Genomic DNA, 14,202 nt, shown 5'->3' with positions numbered 1-14,202 from the left:
TCATTCAATTTACACTAAAAATAAACACCAACAGTTCTGATCTTGTTTCAAAGCATACCTGAATATTTTCTGAAAAGCCATTCATGCTGCAAAAGCATATGATATTTTTAAAAAACCTTTCATATATCCAATAAATCGTTTTGGGTTTCAAACCCCATTTAAATCCAAAGAGTCTCTTGCAGGCCCCAGGGGCCATTGTCGCTTTAGATATTGTGGGCTCCAAGTCAGCTTTTCATCCAAGAATATACCCAAGTATTTGACTTCTTTTGATTGTTTTATCCTGATTCCTTCCAGGACAGGTGGTACAAGCTGGAACTTTCTTTTCCTAGTAAAGGTTATCATATTTGCTTTTAATGGGTTAATCCAAAGACCTTTCCCGTGACACCAGTTGCTTATGAAATTTAATTCTTCTTGAATTAGGTGTTCCAACATGCCTTTGTTTTTCACTTTGATCATAAGCACTAGATCGTCAGCATAGCATAATAGACTTATTTCCCTCATCTCTGCTTTAGTTAGAAGGTCATCAACCACGATTGCCCAAAGGAGGGGAGACAGAACCCCTCTCTGGGGGCAGCTCTTTTTGGGCCGTGATGGTGAACGATTCGTCCCCAATCTTTGCTTTAACTTGTCTGCTTTGTAGGAGGGCTACTATTCAATTGACAGCATCCGAGGGAACTCCAAACCGTTCCATAGCTGCCTCCCTGGATTGATACGCTACTCGGTCGAAAGCTCCTTTAATAAGATGTCCAACCCTTCTTGAAAAACTCCATCTCCCCAGGAGATTTAAATGGCTTAAAGGATCTTATTGCTCATTTAATTCTTTCAGATGTGAATATTCTTTTTTATGCTGTCTGCACTTGGCTAATTCTCAACCAGATCTTTCCTTGACTAGAGAATAAGAATGCTCATTTTGAGTCAAGTAACCGCCCATAAAGTGCGTCTCCAAACAGCAGCTCTAAAGTCTCCATCCTGTTCACCGTAAGGCCAATATTGGCCTTTGCTAAGGACCCCATTGGGTTGGAGTGTTTTTTTGAAGCCTAATTTCTTTTTTTATATTCATTTAGGGCATAAAGACAAGGGTTTATTAATAATTTCCGAGTTTTGTTTCTAATCTCTAAGTCCTCCCTCAGGCAAAAAAATTAAAAAAACCTCAGAGTCCACCAAGGCACATGTTTCTTTAGCATGTTTTGTCTGAGAGGACAGTTTTTCTCATAGGTCCAAAAGTGAGGCATCCTGAGAAACGTGCCACCTTACTATGTTTATATTTTTGAGTTTTTTGGATAAGGTTTATATCTATAACTTCTTGTCTAGTTCTTGTAAAAGTTGAACTAGACTCTCTATTTTCTAGAACTAAGTCATTACAGAACATAAACTGCAGGAGTTCGTCACCTCTTGGGTTTATGTAAGTGCTTCCCCAGAAGGCGTAATGAGCATTGCAGTCACGACTGAGAATGAGGACTATACCTCTCTCTCCGCAGTGCTGCAGTAGCCTTTTTACTTCCACTGGTGGGCACTTTGTTGAAGGATTGAGGAAGTAGGCTGAGGCTATGATTACCTCTTTTTCCCCTTGTGAGATTAGAACACATGCTCTTAGATTTTCAATTTCAATTTCAACGATCATATATGAGATTACCAACCTGAGTCTTCAATCCTCTGATGTGACCTCTGCTGATCCAAGGTTCCTGGATTAGGGCGATATCCAGGCCTGTTGTGATAAATCTCCTACTCAAGATGTTGGTTGTGCTCTTGGCATGGTGAAGGTGTATCTGTATGAGGTGCATACTTATGACTTTTTACTACCTTCCCCTGGTGGTCCATCCTCTTGGAGTGTTTGGGGACAGTGCACCCTTTTCTTCCTTTTGCCAAAACAGATGGTCCTTTCAGAGAGGGTCCCTTCTTCAGGAAGAGGGACCAAGTAGGTTTTCTTTTTGAACCGCTGCACTGGTGTCAGGAGTAGACCTCTCAGGTAAGGTATGTACAAATTGCTCTGATACCTTTTCGGTCTCTTCCACTCCCATCTCCTCAGCGGTGTTCTTTTCTTTGGTGGCGGTCCCAGATTTTTCAGAAATCTCACCCACCTTTTTTGGTTCCTCAGTGTTTTTCTGGCGTTTCTTCTTCAGTCTTAACTGAATTTTCCCAAACTTGTAGCTGATCCATGGACCCTCTTTTTCAAGCTTGCTTGCTGTAGCACAGTTGCTTACCAGGGTAAGCAGCACTGACTTTCCCTCGTCGCTTTTATGCAGGACTTTCCATTCACGAACTGATAGCTCTTTATTTTGTGCTTTCAAGAACTTTATTATCTTATTGGTGAATTCATTTATGCTATTTGTAAAATAGGCAGTCATGATTCTTGCAAAAGGAATTTCTCCATCTGGTACAATTCTTAGACTGATCCCTTCCCAAGGCTTAAGGGAATCTTGCTTTCCTTTCAGCCATTCTGCTGTGTTATTATTTTCACAAGTGAAAATCAGGACTCCTTGTCTCCTGTTGATCCCGTAGAAGCTTGGAAGAGTTAGGACCCTCCTGTTCCTCCACGATTGTTTCCAGGATGAAGTTATAAATATCTTCCATCTGTTCAGATGAGAGTAGGGTTTCGGGAAAATCAGAGTGTAATATTCCCACCCTTATTCCCTCTGCAGCTTGTTTATAAAAAGGTTTTTGGGGAAGTGCAGGTTGCTCCTTTTATGACCCCTGTCTCACTTCATTCCTTGTTTTTCCTTTTCTCTGATGAGCTTCTGGAGAGGAGCCATTATAAGTCTTTGCGGTTTACCCTCTCTTTGGCTTTTTAGGTAAATGGTTTGATTTTTCTACGATTGGTTTTAAGACCAAATCCCTGGCTTTTTCTTGAGAGTACCCTCTTTCGAAACCATGTTATTTGTTTCCTGGCGGCTCCACCCAATTTAGGCAATTCTTTCTTTCCCTTTCGGCTTTGGCTCCCTATACCTTTTAGTGGTCATCCTCCAGTATGGCATCTTCTCTAGATGTGTCAACTCTGGCTGAGTCGGGGGTTTCAGGACTTCTGCTTGGAAGTCCGCCTGTCTTTTTTTAATTGTTCAGGACAGCTAGGATCAGCACCCATTTTTTTTTTTTTTTTTTTTTTTTTTTTTTTTTTTTTTTTTCCCTGGGGGGCGGCCTACTGCCATGCACTTAAGCCTCAAGGGCCTTTTTTTTTGCGCACCCCGGAAACACCATGAGGACTTCCAGTCTACAACTTCAGCAGTTCAACAAAACCGCCGAAAACAACCTATCAAGTCCTCCTGGGAAAACTCGCCACCCCTGTTCAAGCTACCAAAGATGGCATACCGCTCTCTTGCTATTGCTGGGCAATCAAAGAGCAGGTGCTCAGCAGTCTCCTCCTGCTCATTACACCTTCCACAGAGCGGATCCTCCTGAAGGATGCCAACTCTGTGTAGATGCTTCTTCGGGTGACCATGCCCCGTAATGAGACCAATGACCTTAGAAGACATTGATCTGTTTAATGAGAGAAGGTCCGAGGCCACCTTGGAGGAAGGTGACTGTAATACCATTCTACTCACTCTCAAACCCGGATGCAACCTCCACCTTCTACCATGCTCCGCGCGAATCCATTTCGAGACAACCCTAGAGGATTCACACCTTGGAACACCGCAGAATGGTTGAGGGCCCGTCATAATTGTTGCTGAGCCCTGGTTGGCCAGGGCATCAGCTCTTTCGTTCCCAAGAATCCCCTCATGACCAGGAACCCAACAGACGGTTACATTGTTGATTCTGGCAAGGGAGGAAACGGTCTGATAGCAATCCCAAACCAGTTTGGATTTGATTGCACAGGAATCCAGCGCCTTCAGTGCTGCCTGACTGTCTGTGAAAATGTTAATCGTCTTGCCCCTATATCGCAGACGAAGATTCTCACGAGCACATTCCATAATGGCTGCGACCTCCGCTTGAAAGACTGTCGGATACGGACCCATAGGAACCACCAGCTCCCTACATGGTCTCACTCCCAGAATTCCAGCGCCCGTGCCGCTTTTTGTTTTAGAGCCGTCTGTGTACCATTCGAGCTCCGCTGGTGGAAGAGGTTGCTTCCCCTCTGACCAATCATCCCTTGAGGGCAAAATTATCCTAAAGGGTTTGTCAAAGGAAAACTTTTGTGGCATCTGATCAGAGATCATGTGCAAAACATCCTCCTGTATCAGAGTGCCAATTCTGCAGTGCCCACCTCTGCAGCCCGACCAGAATCCCGTCTGCTGAAGACAGTAGGCACTCTTCCTGGCCATAGCTCGAATGACAATGTCCAGGGGGGCGAGATTAAGACAACAGTCCAGAGCCGCGCCTGGCGCACTAGGAAAGGCCCCCGTGATAGCAAGGCTGGCCATCCTTTGGATACCTGCCAGACGTGCTACCACAGTCTTGGTTTCCGTTTTTGGCCACCATACGACAGCTCCGTACATTAGTGCAGGTCTGACAACGGAAACATAAAGCCAGTACAAGAGCCTCGGCTTCAGTCCCCAGGGCCCACCTATCACACGTCTGCATTGCATTAGAGACCACTTACCCCTGGCAATGACCCTTTCTAGATGAGGTCCCCAGTTTAGAACCCTATCTAGGATCACGCCCAGGTACTTGACCTCAGGCTTCAGCTCAACGGGTGAGCCTTTTAAATAGAAAGGGACCAATGCCCTCCATCTGTCGCCTCCTGGTAAAGGCAACCACGGCAGCCTTGGTGGGGTTGACGGTGAGGCCAACCTTATCACACCAGTTTCCCACCATGTTCAGAGCAGCATTGGTCAGTTCCGTGATTGTTGTGTTGAACTTGCCACTCACAAGAATCACAATATCATCTGCGTACCCTTGTGCAAAGACACCGCTGCTATTCAAAGAATTCAGCAGGTCGTCCACAACCAGGTTCCACAGAAGAGGAGAGAGGACGCCGCCCTGCGGACAGCCCCTCGTAGCCTTCGCACTAACACTTGCTCCCATGAGGGTTGAAACAACAACCCTGTCCGTGAGCAAGGCCCCTATCCAGTCACACACCTGACCATCAACGCCACGTCCCGAGACCGCATTGATAATCGCCTGAGTGGCTGTATTATCAAAGGCACCTTCAATGTCTAAAAAGACTCCTATAGCTACCTCTTTTTTTTTCCGCTAGCGTCTTCTCAATCCTGCATACCAATTGATGCAGGGCCGAGTCGCAAGATTTTCCTGGAGTGTAGGCATGCTGGTTAGGATGCAAAGGTCGCTCCAGAAGAGCTCCCTCCCATACAAACCTGGCAACCATCTTCTCCATGGTTTTGAGAAGGAAGGAGGACAGGCATATCGGCCTGAAAGACTTCGGCCGATCCATGCCCGCCCTCCCCTGCTTCGGTATAAACACCACTCTGGACACTCTCCAGGGTAGTGGGATGTACCTGAGAGCCACGGAGGCTTCTGAACAGTCTGCACAGCTGTGGAAGAAGAATGTCCAGTCCCCGCTGCAAGCAAACCGGTCTCACCCCGTCGCCCCCAGGAGCCTTATAAGGACTGAATTAGTTAATAGCCCACTCAATCCTACTGAAGGTAACAATACGGTGCGCCGGACTCCACTGCGAATGGGTGGCGCGACCCGCATGTCTCCCCTCACTTTCGGGTGGTTGTTCACCCTCATGAACAATACAGTCCGGGAAGTGTGTTCCCATCATAACTTTCAGAACTCCTTCCGGCTCAGTAATGTAAACACCTTGATCGTCCTTGAGACTACCAAGCGGCGAGATGGGATTCTTTGCCAACAGCTTTTGCAGCCTTGCACTGCCCTGCACACTGTCAATATCGGTGCAGAGCTTCTTCCAGGCTAACCTCTTAGCCGTACGAACCTTGCGGTTGTACAGTGCAAGAGCCTCATGGTAGGTGTCCCAAGTGCCCCAAGTTTTGGCTCTCCTGAATAGAGCCCTGACCCTCTTCCTCAAAGAGGCCAGTTCAGAGCTCCACCAGGCTACCTTTGATCTGTTTTTATTAATAATCGGGCAGCTGAGATCGAAGGAGCCGACAATCGCAGAAGTTAGACCGTCAGCAGATTCGTCAAGCTGCGCCGCGCTGTGAATCCGTTTCCCATTAGTGGAATCAGAATCCAGCCGTGCCCTGAGGTTTTCCTTGTATGATACCCAGTTTGTGTTCCTCGGATTCCTATACTGAACTTTTTCCAGCATCTGTTCACCGATCTTGAAACAGATGTGAGCATGATCAGAGAGGGAAGGCTCGTCAGACACATGCCAGCCATGCATCCGACCAGCCATACCCTCCGACATCATGGTCACATCTAGCACCTCCCTTCTTGTCCTCGTGCGAAACGTGGGCACATTTCCAACATTTGCAATCATTAGACTACGGGACATTATGTATTCTAGAAGTAACTTACCTCTGTTATTGGTGTTGGTGCTGCCCCACGCCTCGTTGTGCGAGTTGGCGTCGCATCCCACCACCAGTTCCGCTCCACTCCTCCCAACATGGTCCACCAAGGCAGCCAGTTCCCTGGAGGGCGTGGACTCCGCATCATCATACGGTAGATATGATGATGCAACTAGCAGGGCTCGTCCAGTGCCAGCCACCATCAGCCTGACTGTGGCGAGATCCCTGCAACAAAATTCCAGAACAGGAATGCTGTCCACCTTGTTGCTTACAACAATACATGTCCTGGCATTTTCAACTTGGGCACTAACTATTTTCACCCCTGTCATTGAAAGCCCTGATATTTTTCCCTTGCTGATCCAAGGTTCCTGTATCAGAGCCACGTGGAAATCTTCCGACAGGAAGCGTCTGCAGAATACAGCCGAGGCAGCCTTATTGTGCTGCAGGTTGATCTGAAGAACCTTGATCCCCATGATCAACCGCCCCACCCCGCGCCCTCAGCTGGACCTGCTCCACACCAATGAACACCCTCCAGCCCCTCCCCTTAAGAGTGGTTGAAGACTGCTCATCCATTAAAATTACGAGAGTTCTGGAATCTCCCGTGTGGACATCTCCAACAACCCTCCAGTCCGACACAGAGATCCCAGCATTCTGTTTGTCAATGGCTTTGAGAATGGTCGCAGAGTCCTTCTCGGCCATGGGACCATCAACCCTTAGGAAGACCTTGGTAGATCTTATGAGGTCTTTGTAGTCCCCACAGATCACCCCTATTCCCCCAGGGCCACCGATCCCCAGCCCCGGAGCCAGACCCCGCAGCCAGTCCCTGGTCTCGTCACTGCCACAGAGCATGACTAGAGCCCCCCTTTCCGGGAAACACTTTTTGAACTGCAGACACACACCCTCTGCTGAGAGTACCTCGTCGAGAATGCGCCTCCGAAGTTCCATAGCCTCCTCCTCTGAGAGGCGCCTCTCAGGAAAATTCGCAGGGACCAAGACTAGCTTATGTCCCGTCAGAACCTCCCTGAATGTTTCTCCCAACCCCTCCTCCGTTGAGGGATTGGTACTCGTCGCTTGCGCTGCTTGCCCAGGAGGTGCGACCGGGCGCCTCTTCGGCAGGGGTTTTTTCCGCCGAAGAACCGCCCGAGCGCCCTCTCTTCCCAATAGGAGTAGAGACCGCACCTGCAGTTGCCTCCGGTGCTGCCTCCCTCTGTTTCCTCAACTTTTTCCTTTCATTGGCCGACATCTTGCCCGTTTGCCTCCTCCATTGACTGTCCGGAAGCCAGGTGCCGTCGGCCTTTTTCTGCTCCATCGCCCAACGCTTGCGCAGTTTAAAGGGGAGCTTAAGGTTGTAGTCCATTACACATGCTCCAGTGTCTGTGTCCATGGACTCAACCCTTCCGCTAGCATCATCGAGTACTACATCATCGTCGATGGTGGTAGCGCTAGAAGAACAGGCAGATACATCCAAGGCCTGGGTGCCGGATGCAACTGCCCGTTGCAGTTCTTCCAGATCTAAATCTGTTGGTGTTTTTGTTGTTTTGTTAAAAGACTCCATAAAAGGTCCCACGAGTACCGAGGAAATAACGGTCCACCCAGCCAGAGCCCCGCATGACCAGGTAAGGCTATTTACGCTTGGGGGGGCGCCCAACCCCCAAGGGCTCCGTTTACGACGCACAACCCCTGCGCCATGCATCCCTTAGGCACGGGTCGCTTCACACCGTGGGATTGGGGGTGCCCCTCAGTCAAAAACAAGTTTTTGTGTGTGGTGCGATTCCAGGCGGACCCGGACTGGCACCACTACTGCGCGGCGCCGAGGGCCGTCACCGCCGCGCAGAGTGCACACTCGAGACACTACCCTAGATCCTGGGGTGTTTTGTTGACAGCAGGGCCACCTCAAGCAGGACGCTAAGTAGCGTTTATCCGAGCCCAACCATTGATTAGATGGTTGGATTCGGATCCCCCTTCGGTCTTGAGCGACACCTTGCGGTGCCGCCCCTGGAGAGGTACTTTCCCAGTTCATTTGGGATTGACCCGAACTAAGGTCAGCCCGTCTCCTAGACCCCAATCAGCACCCATTTCTAGTCCCTCTATTTTTTGTGGATTTTCATTCACTTTTTGAGTGCTGCTAGAGCTCTCTGGTTTAGTTTGATTTATTTTGTTTTCATTAGTACTCATTGTGTTCCCACGAGTAGCGGAGATCTAATGGTCACATGACTGGCGAATGACATGACTCTTTGTTTTAAAGCAAATTATATTAAAAATTTAGAGGTAAATCTTTAATAGAACTGAACTCATGCATATATCAATATTTCTCAGAATTTAACTTTTTGCCTTACGTAATTAGCAAAATCTTGTTTCTTTGAAGTCTTAAAGATAGCCTATTATATGGGCTAGTTTATCCTCACTTACTGTGGAATAAAACTATGGGGAAGCTGTTTAAAGCTTAGATTTGAAAGAGTTTTTAAACTCTAGAAAAAAGCTGTTAGAATTATAATGAAATTGAGATTCAGAAAGTCGTATAAAGATGCTTTTAGAGAGATTGAATTTCTGACTTTGCCATGTTCTAATATCCTGGAAGTGATCCTTTATTTGCCAATATCAAGTTAAAATTATAAGAGGTAGGAATTTTCACCCATATAATACTAGAGGCAGGGACAATTTTTGCATTCAATAGCACAGGACAAAAGCATCCTGTTGGTGTGAGCATGATCAACAAGCTTCCTGACACAATGACACAAATTAAAAGTTCTAACCAGTTTAAAACTTGATTCAAACACCTATTGGTGTCTTAAGATTTCCTATTCTATTGATTTCTTGTGTCACTGGGGGAAAATTCTTAAATTAATTGTAAAACAGAATGGGACTGGAACTTATGTTTAACAAATATAGTTTTGTGTGAATGAACAGAGCTGTCAGTATTTATAAGTTTGATTGAATGGACTGGTAAGCTTTAATTTGTAATTTGTTTTTATTGGTGTAAAAATATTAATTATTACAATGCAATTGTATTATTGTTTTATGCAATAAAGACATCATTGTAATATATTATTTGTTGTTATGAGATACTGCAAGTTATCTTGCTAACTCGCTTAGCGCATTACAGGGAAATTATGAGAGAGTTTGAAAAACTGATAGCATTACTTTATACAGGGTGTCCCACGAGTAACCTGACAAACTTCTCAGGTGGTTTCCTCTCAGCAAAATAATGAAAAAAATCATACAAACATATGTCCGTAAATGCTTTGTTAGCGAGCTACGGCTAGCAAAAGATTTCGCCCGATTTTATAGGAAAGAACTGAAAATAAAGTGAAACTGATGTTTTAATGACATACAGATAGTTGTTAAGTTTATTGGATTTTATGTAAAAATAAACTGAAAAATTTAATAAATTCCATCCTAGATCTGTAAGACCACCCATTTCTGAGATAATAGATAAAATATGCAAAATTCAGTCTCAAAAACATACTTTGTTTAGATTTTAAGTACATTAACTTCATTAAATGGGTATACGTAACGTTTTAACTAAAACGTTTAGAGAATTTAATTCCGAAGAGAATAATGTAAAATGGGCTAATAATAAACGAACATAAAGTTTAGAAAATTAATGCTTTATTAAATCAATCCATCGGAAAAATAAGACAGAAAATGCAGTATCTGTTTATTAAATGATTGTTCTTCATAAAAACAAAACATTTTAATTGCTGATCTTAGCTAATATTTTATTCCAATTTCCATACATTATAAATGGTGAACAATATGATTTCATTGATAATTAATACACAATCTGGTGCGTCTAACGATCCCATGTTTAGCTTTACTGATAGCATCATAGTCATTCTTAAGTAGTTCACAAGCATTTAAAATTCGGTTTAATCATTCTTTGAAATTTTACTGGTTCTGTGTATACAAGTTGCTTTAAATGACCCCAAAAGTAATAATCCAAGGTATATATCAGGGGACCTGAGGCCAATTATTTGGATGTCTTTTCAAGTGGTACATTTTCAAGTAGAACTTGCTGTTGATTCTCTAAAAAGTCTTTGTACACAAGACCAGTAAGGTGGTTTTCAAAAACAAGGGGCCAATTAACTGGTCCCCAATTATATCACACCATACATTTATTGAAAATCAAATTTTAAAGTTCGACTCAACAACCACTTTTTGATTTTTAGTTGACCACCGGTGACTATTTTTCAAATTTAGTATCTTGTAAACATAGATTTGTCCGTAGATAAAAAACACATTATTTCGATTTTCTAACACTCGTTGACAAAATTGTAATCTTAATGCACTATCACCTGAATGAAGATTTTGAACTCTTTGTAAATGATATGGATAAAACTTGTTTTCTTTCAATGTTCTCCTGATTTTACTACGAGATATGTTTAATATATTTGAAAGTTGGCGAGTGCTGAGGACTGCGTTGTATCATGTCAATGATATTATCTTGTTCACGTATAGGCTGTATAAAAGGATTTTCTCTCGAACAATTGACGGTTGGAAAAGATCCATTTGTTCATAAGTTATTTAAAACCAATGCAAATGTTACGTTAGTAGGTGTTCTTCTACTCGGAAATCGTCTTTCAATTTCACGTTTAGCTGCACGACTATTTTCATTGGCAAAATCATATACAAAAACAATATCTGCCTACTCTTAATTTGAAAATGTAAATGGTAACTTGTTATTAAAAAAACACGAATAAAGTACAAATAAAAACAATATTACTCATACACTGCACAAACCAAAGATGATAGACAGAATAGCTTGTATTCAGGTATTGTTGCAACAGTGTTGCCAACTCTTGATTTTCAATAAAACTAATAAAAAAATTTAATTGATGCTGTATTTTTAAAATCTCGTTTCTTAACCTACAATGTTTTATACTGTAAATGTTTTGTAACTTTTTTCTTAACTGAAAAAACATCTTTAAATATTTTGTTTTTAAGAAGAACGTTCATTTAATAAAGAGATATTGCATTTTCTGTCTTATTTTTGGTATGTGTTGATTTTTAAACTTTGTGTTTGTTTATTATTAGTCTATTTTACATTATTCTCTTCGGAATTAAATTCTCTAAAAGTGTTGGTTAAAAAGTTTTCGTGTTTATTACCCTAATTTTGCATATTTGGTCTGATATCTCAGAAATGGGTGGTCTTACAGGTCTGGGATGGAATTAATTCAATTTTTCAGTTCACTTTACATAAATCCAATAAAATAAACAACTATCTTTATGCCATAAAAACATCAGTTTCGCTTTAATTTTTCAGTCCTGTCCTAAAAAATCGGTGGAAATCTTTCACTAGCCATAACTCCTTAACAAATAATTTCTGGTCACATGTTTATATGAACTTTTTTCATTATCTTGATGAGAGGAAACCACCTGAGAAGTTTGTCGGGTTACTGTGGGACACCTTGTATATAGTAATGCTTTCAGTTTGACGTTTGTAAAATTTCTCCTTTTAATTTGTTGGACAATTCAAATTAATTAGATTAATTAATTCAATTAAATCTTCTTGTATCTAGTTTCAATATTTAATAACTAATATCTGTAGAAAGTTAAGAATCATATTAAAGTGACTTAGATCATATATACTTGTAGGAGCTCTTTTATTATATGTGATTTATTTACAAATTTTATCTGGAAAGTTAAGTCAGTGTTACAAAAATTTTACCTAACATTTTATTACAAAATTTTTCAAAATAGGTCCTCTTGAGTCAATCCATTGGCCCAGCAAACTTTCCATGAGTTGAAAGTATCCCAAAGTGTGTCCACTCATGTCACATTGTTGTCCTTAGTGCTTGTTGACAACTATAGACACAGGCCTCACAGACTTCTTTAAAGCATTCCCAAAAGACCTAGTGCCAACTAAACACAGCCAATCAAACAGGGCATGTCTTTGTTGCCTTGATCACTGACAAAATTTGTGCCATAGTCATAATAAGCCTAAGCAAAACCATGAATAAAACAATTTAACATTTGATCCCCATTGTTTGTTCCATCGAGCAATGTACGGGGGTCACAAAAAACCTGCCACGGATACCCCTCACCTTACTCTCTGGTTAGCAGGAAGAGACAGCAACCTAGCATTCGTTAACTGACTTCTCCTTTCACTGTTTCCAACTAAACTAAGTATGACACGCCTCACTGTAATCTCTGTTTAGCAGGAAGAGACAGCAACTCAGCATTCGTTAACTGACTTCTCCTTTCACTGTTCCCCAACTAAACTGAGTATGGCACGCCTTACCTTACTCTCTGGTTAGCAGGATTAGACAGCAACCCAGCATTCGTTAACTGACTTCTCCTTTCACTGTTCCCAACTAATTCAAGTACATTTTGATGTAGTCACATAAAAAAATCATTGAAATTACTTTCCAGGCAAATGATGCATATCTAATCTAGTATGGACAGTTACAAAGGCTCCAATAATCCTTTATCCTCTCCAGCATATTTTTTCTGCCAATTAATAACCTATTTCCTTCAAGTCCTTATTATTTTTCAATTTTTAAGTTATTTTTAAACGTTTTCAGGGCAAGAGCGGAAAGATGTTCCTTATTCTATGGATATACCTAGAGAGGAGCTTATTTTGCTTGAGGATGTAGTTTCGAAATCAAGAAACCAGAAGTATGTGGTGTATTTTAGCTCAAGTCTATAGAGAATGTGGTGCTCAAGGTTTTAAGCAGTACAGAAACAAGGCAGGGTTTTATAATAGTCCGTTATACGATGCAATTGAAGATATGTATGACAGATCATTAAAACTTTACAAGTGAGTATTATTTTTTTATTAATGTATCAATTAAAATATAAAATCGAATAACATTGTAAAATAGTGTTATTAATTTTTGTCTCTATAAATAAAGGCATTTTTCATTTTATTTCTCTTTGGTGAATTTTGCATAGTCATCTACAACTATTTCTTATAAAATAATTAAGTCTACCGATGTTCATTGATGGATCTCTTTGATCTAAAGTAGCATTCATTTTCATTTTTATAGATTAATTTTTACGAAAATAAAAATATTAGCTTGGGCATGTAAAGAGCGTGTATGTTTTTCCAAAATTTCGTCTTAAAAAGTTAAGTTGAGAGGATAATTAGAATTAACCCTTTGAGTGCCACGCGAAGTGGCGGAGGTCATGCAGCCAGTGCCAATCATTTGTGACAGGTCATTCCCCTGAGTGCCAAGCACTATTTTTATGTTACTGCAGTATTTTTAAAAATTAACACCTTCCTTAAAGATTAACATAATGGGACACTTTTTGCTTTATTATTTAGAGCAAGATACAGGCTACAAATTGATATAAATATATTTTGACCAAAAATTACAAAAAAAATATTTATATATGTGTAAACAAAAATACAAAAACAAAAAACCACATTTTTTTGTTTTAAGATACAAAAAGTATTCATTTATTTTTGTTTTATGAGTTTTATGTGCCAATTTTATGTTCCTCATGTTAGTTGGAATACATGTACCAAGTTTCATAAAAATACGTTTACATATAACTGAGAGTTTTTGAATTTTTTTTATATATTGCTGCAAAATGCTGAAAACCTGCCCCAACATGCACGCTTATTCTTGTGCATGTAAAATATATTTTACTAGTTTTAAGAAATTAAATCAAGTTAGATTATACAAACGGTTATTTATTTATTATGAACAGACTTAAATGAATTACTTTGGGCTTATTTCATTAGGCTTATTATACTAAATCCTTCAGATGAAATAACTGAGTGTTTTTATCATAAGAATGAATTAATGTATTTTAATGTATTTTTCACGGTCAGATTCCGTTATATGCCCCCAACGCTTAAACTTATTTTCAATGAACTTAGAACGTTATAAAACG

The 14,202-nt window shown here is 41.5% G+C and overlaps 1 protein-coding gene across 1 annotated transcript in view; it reads left to right on the top strand.

Moving 5' to 3' along the window:
- The window catches only part of LOC124372827, a 43,991-nt gene that overhangs the window by 16,980 nt on the left and 12,809 nt on the right, over window positions 1–14,202 (top strand). Inside the window, exon 2 of the mRNA XM_046831232.1 lies at window positions 12,885–13,120. Within this exon, the coding sequence (XP_046687188.1) occupies window positions 12,981–13,120 (140 nt within the window). The 5' untranslated portion in view covers window positions 12,885–12,980. The remainder of the gene's footprint in view (window positions 1–12,884; window positions 13,121–14,202) is intronic.

Source organism: Homalodisca vitripennis, unplaced genomic scaffold (assembly GCF_021130785.1).
Source record: "Homalodisca vitripennis isolate AUS2020 unplaced genomic scaffold, UT_GWSS_2.1 ScUCBcl_4139;HRSCAF=10136, whole genome shotgun sequence".
NCBI lineage: Eukaryota > Metazoa > Arthropoda > Insecta > Hemiptera > Cicadellidae > Homalodisca > Homalodisca vitripennis.
The sequence above is the reverse complement of the archived record's forward strand: the minus strand, read 5'-3'. Positions and strand labels throughout refer to the sequence as shown.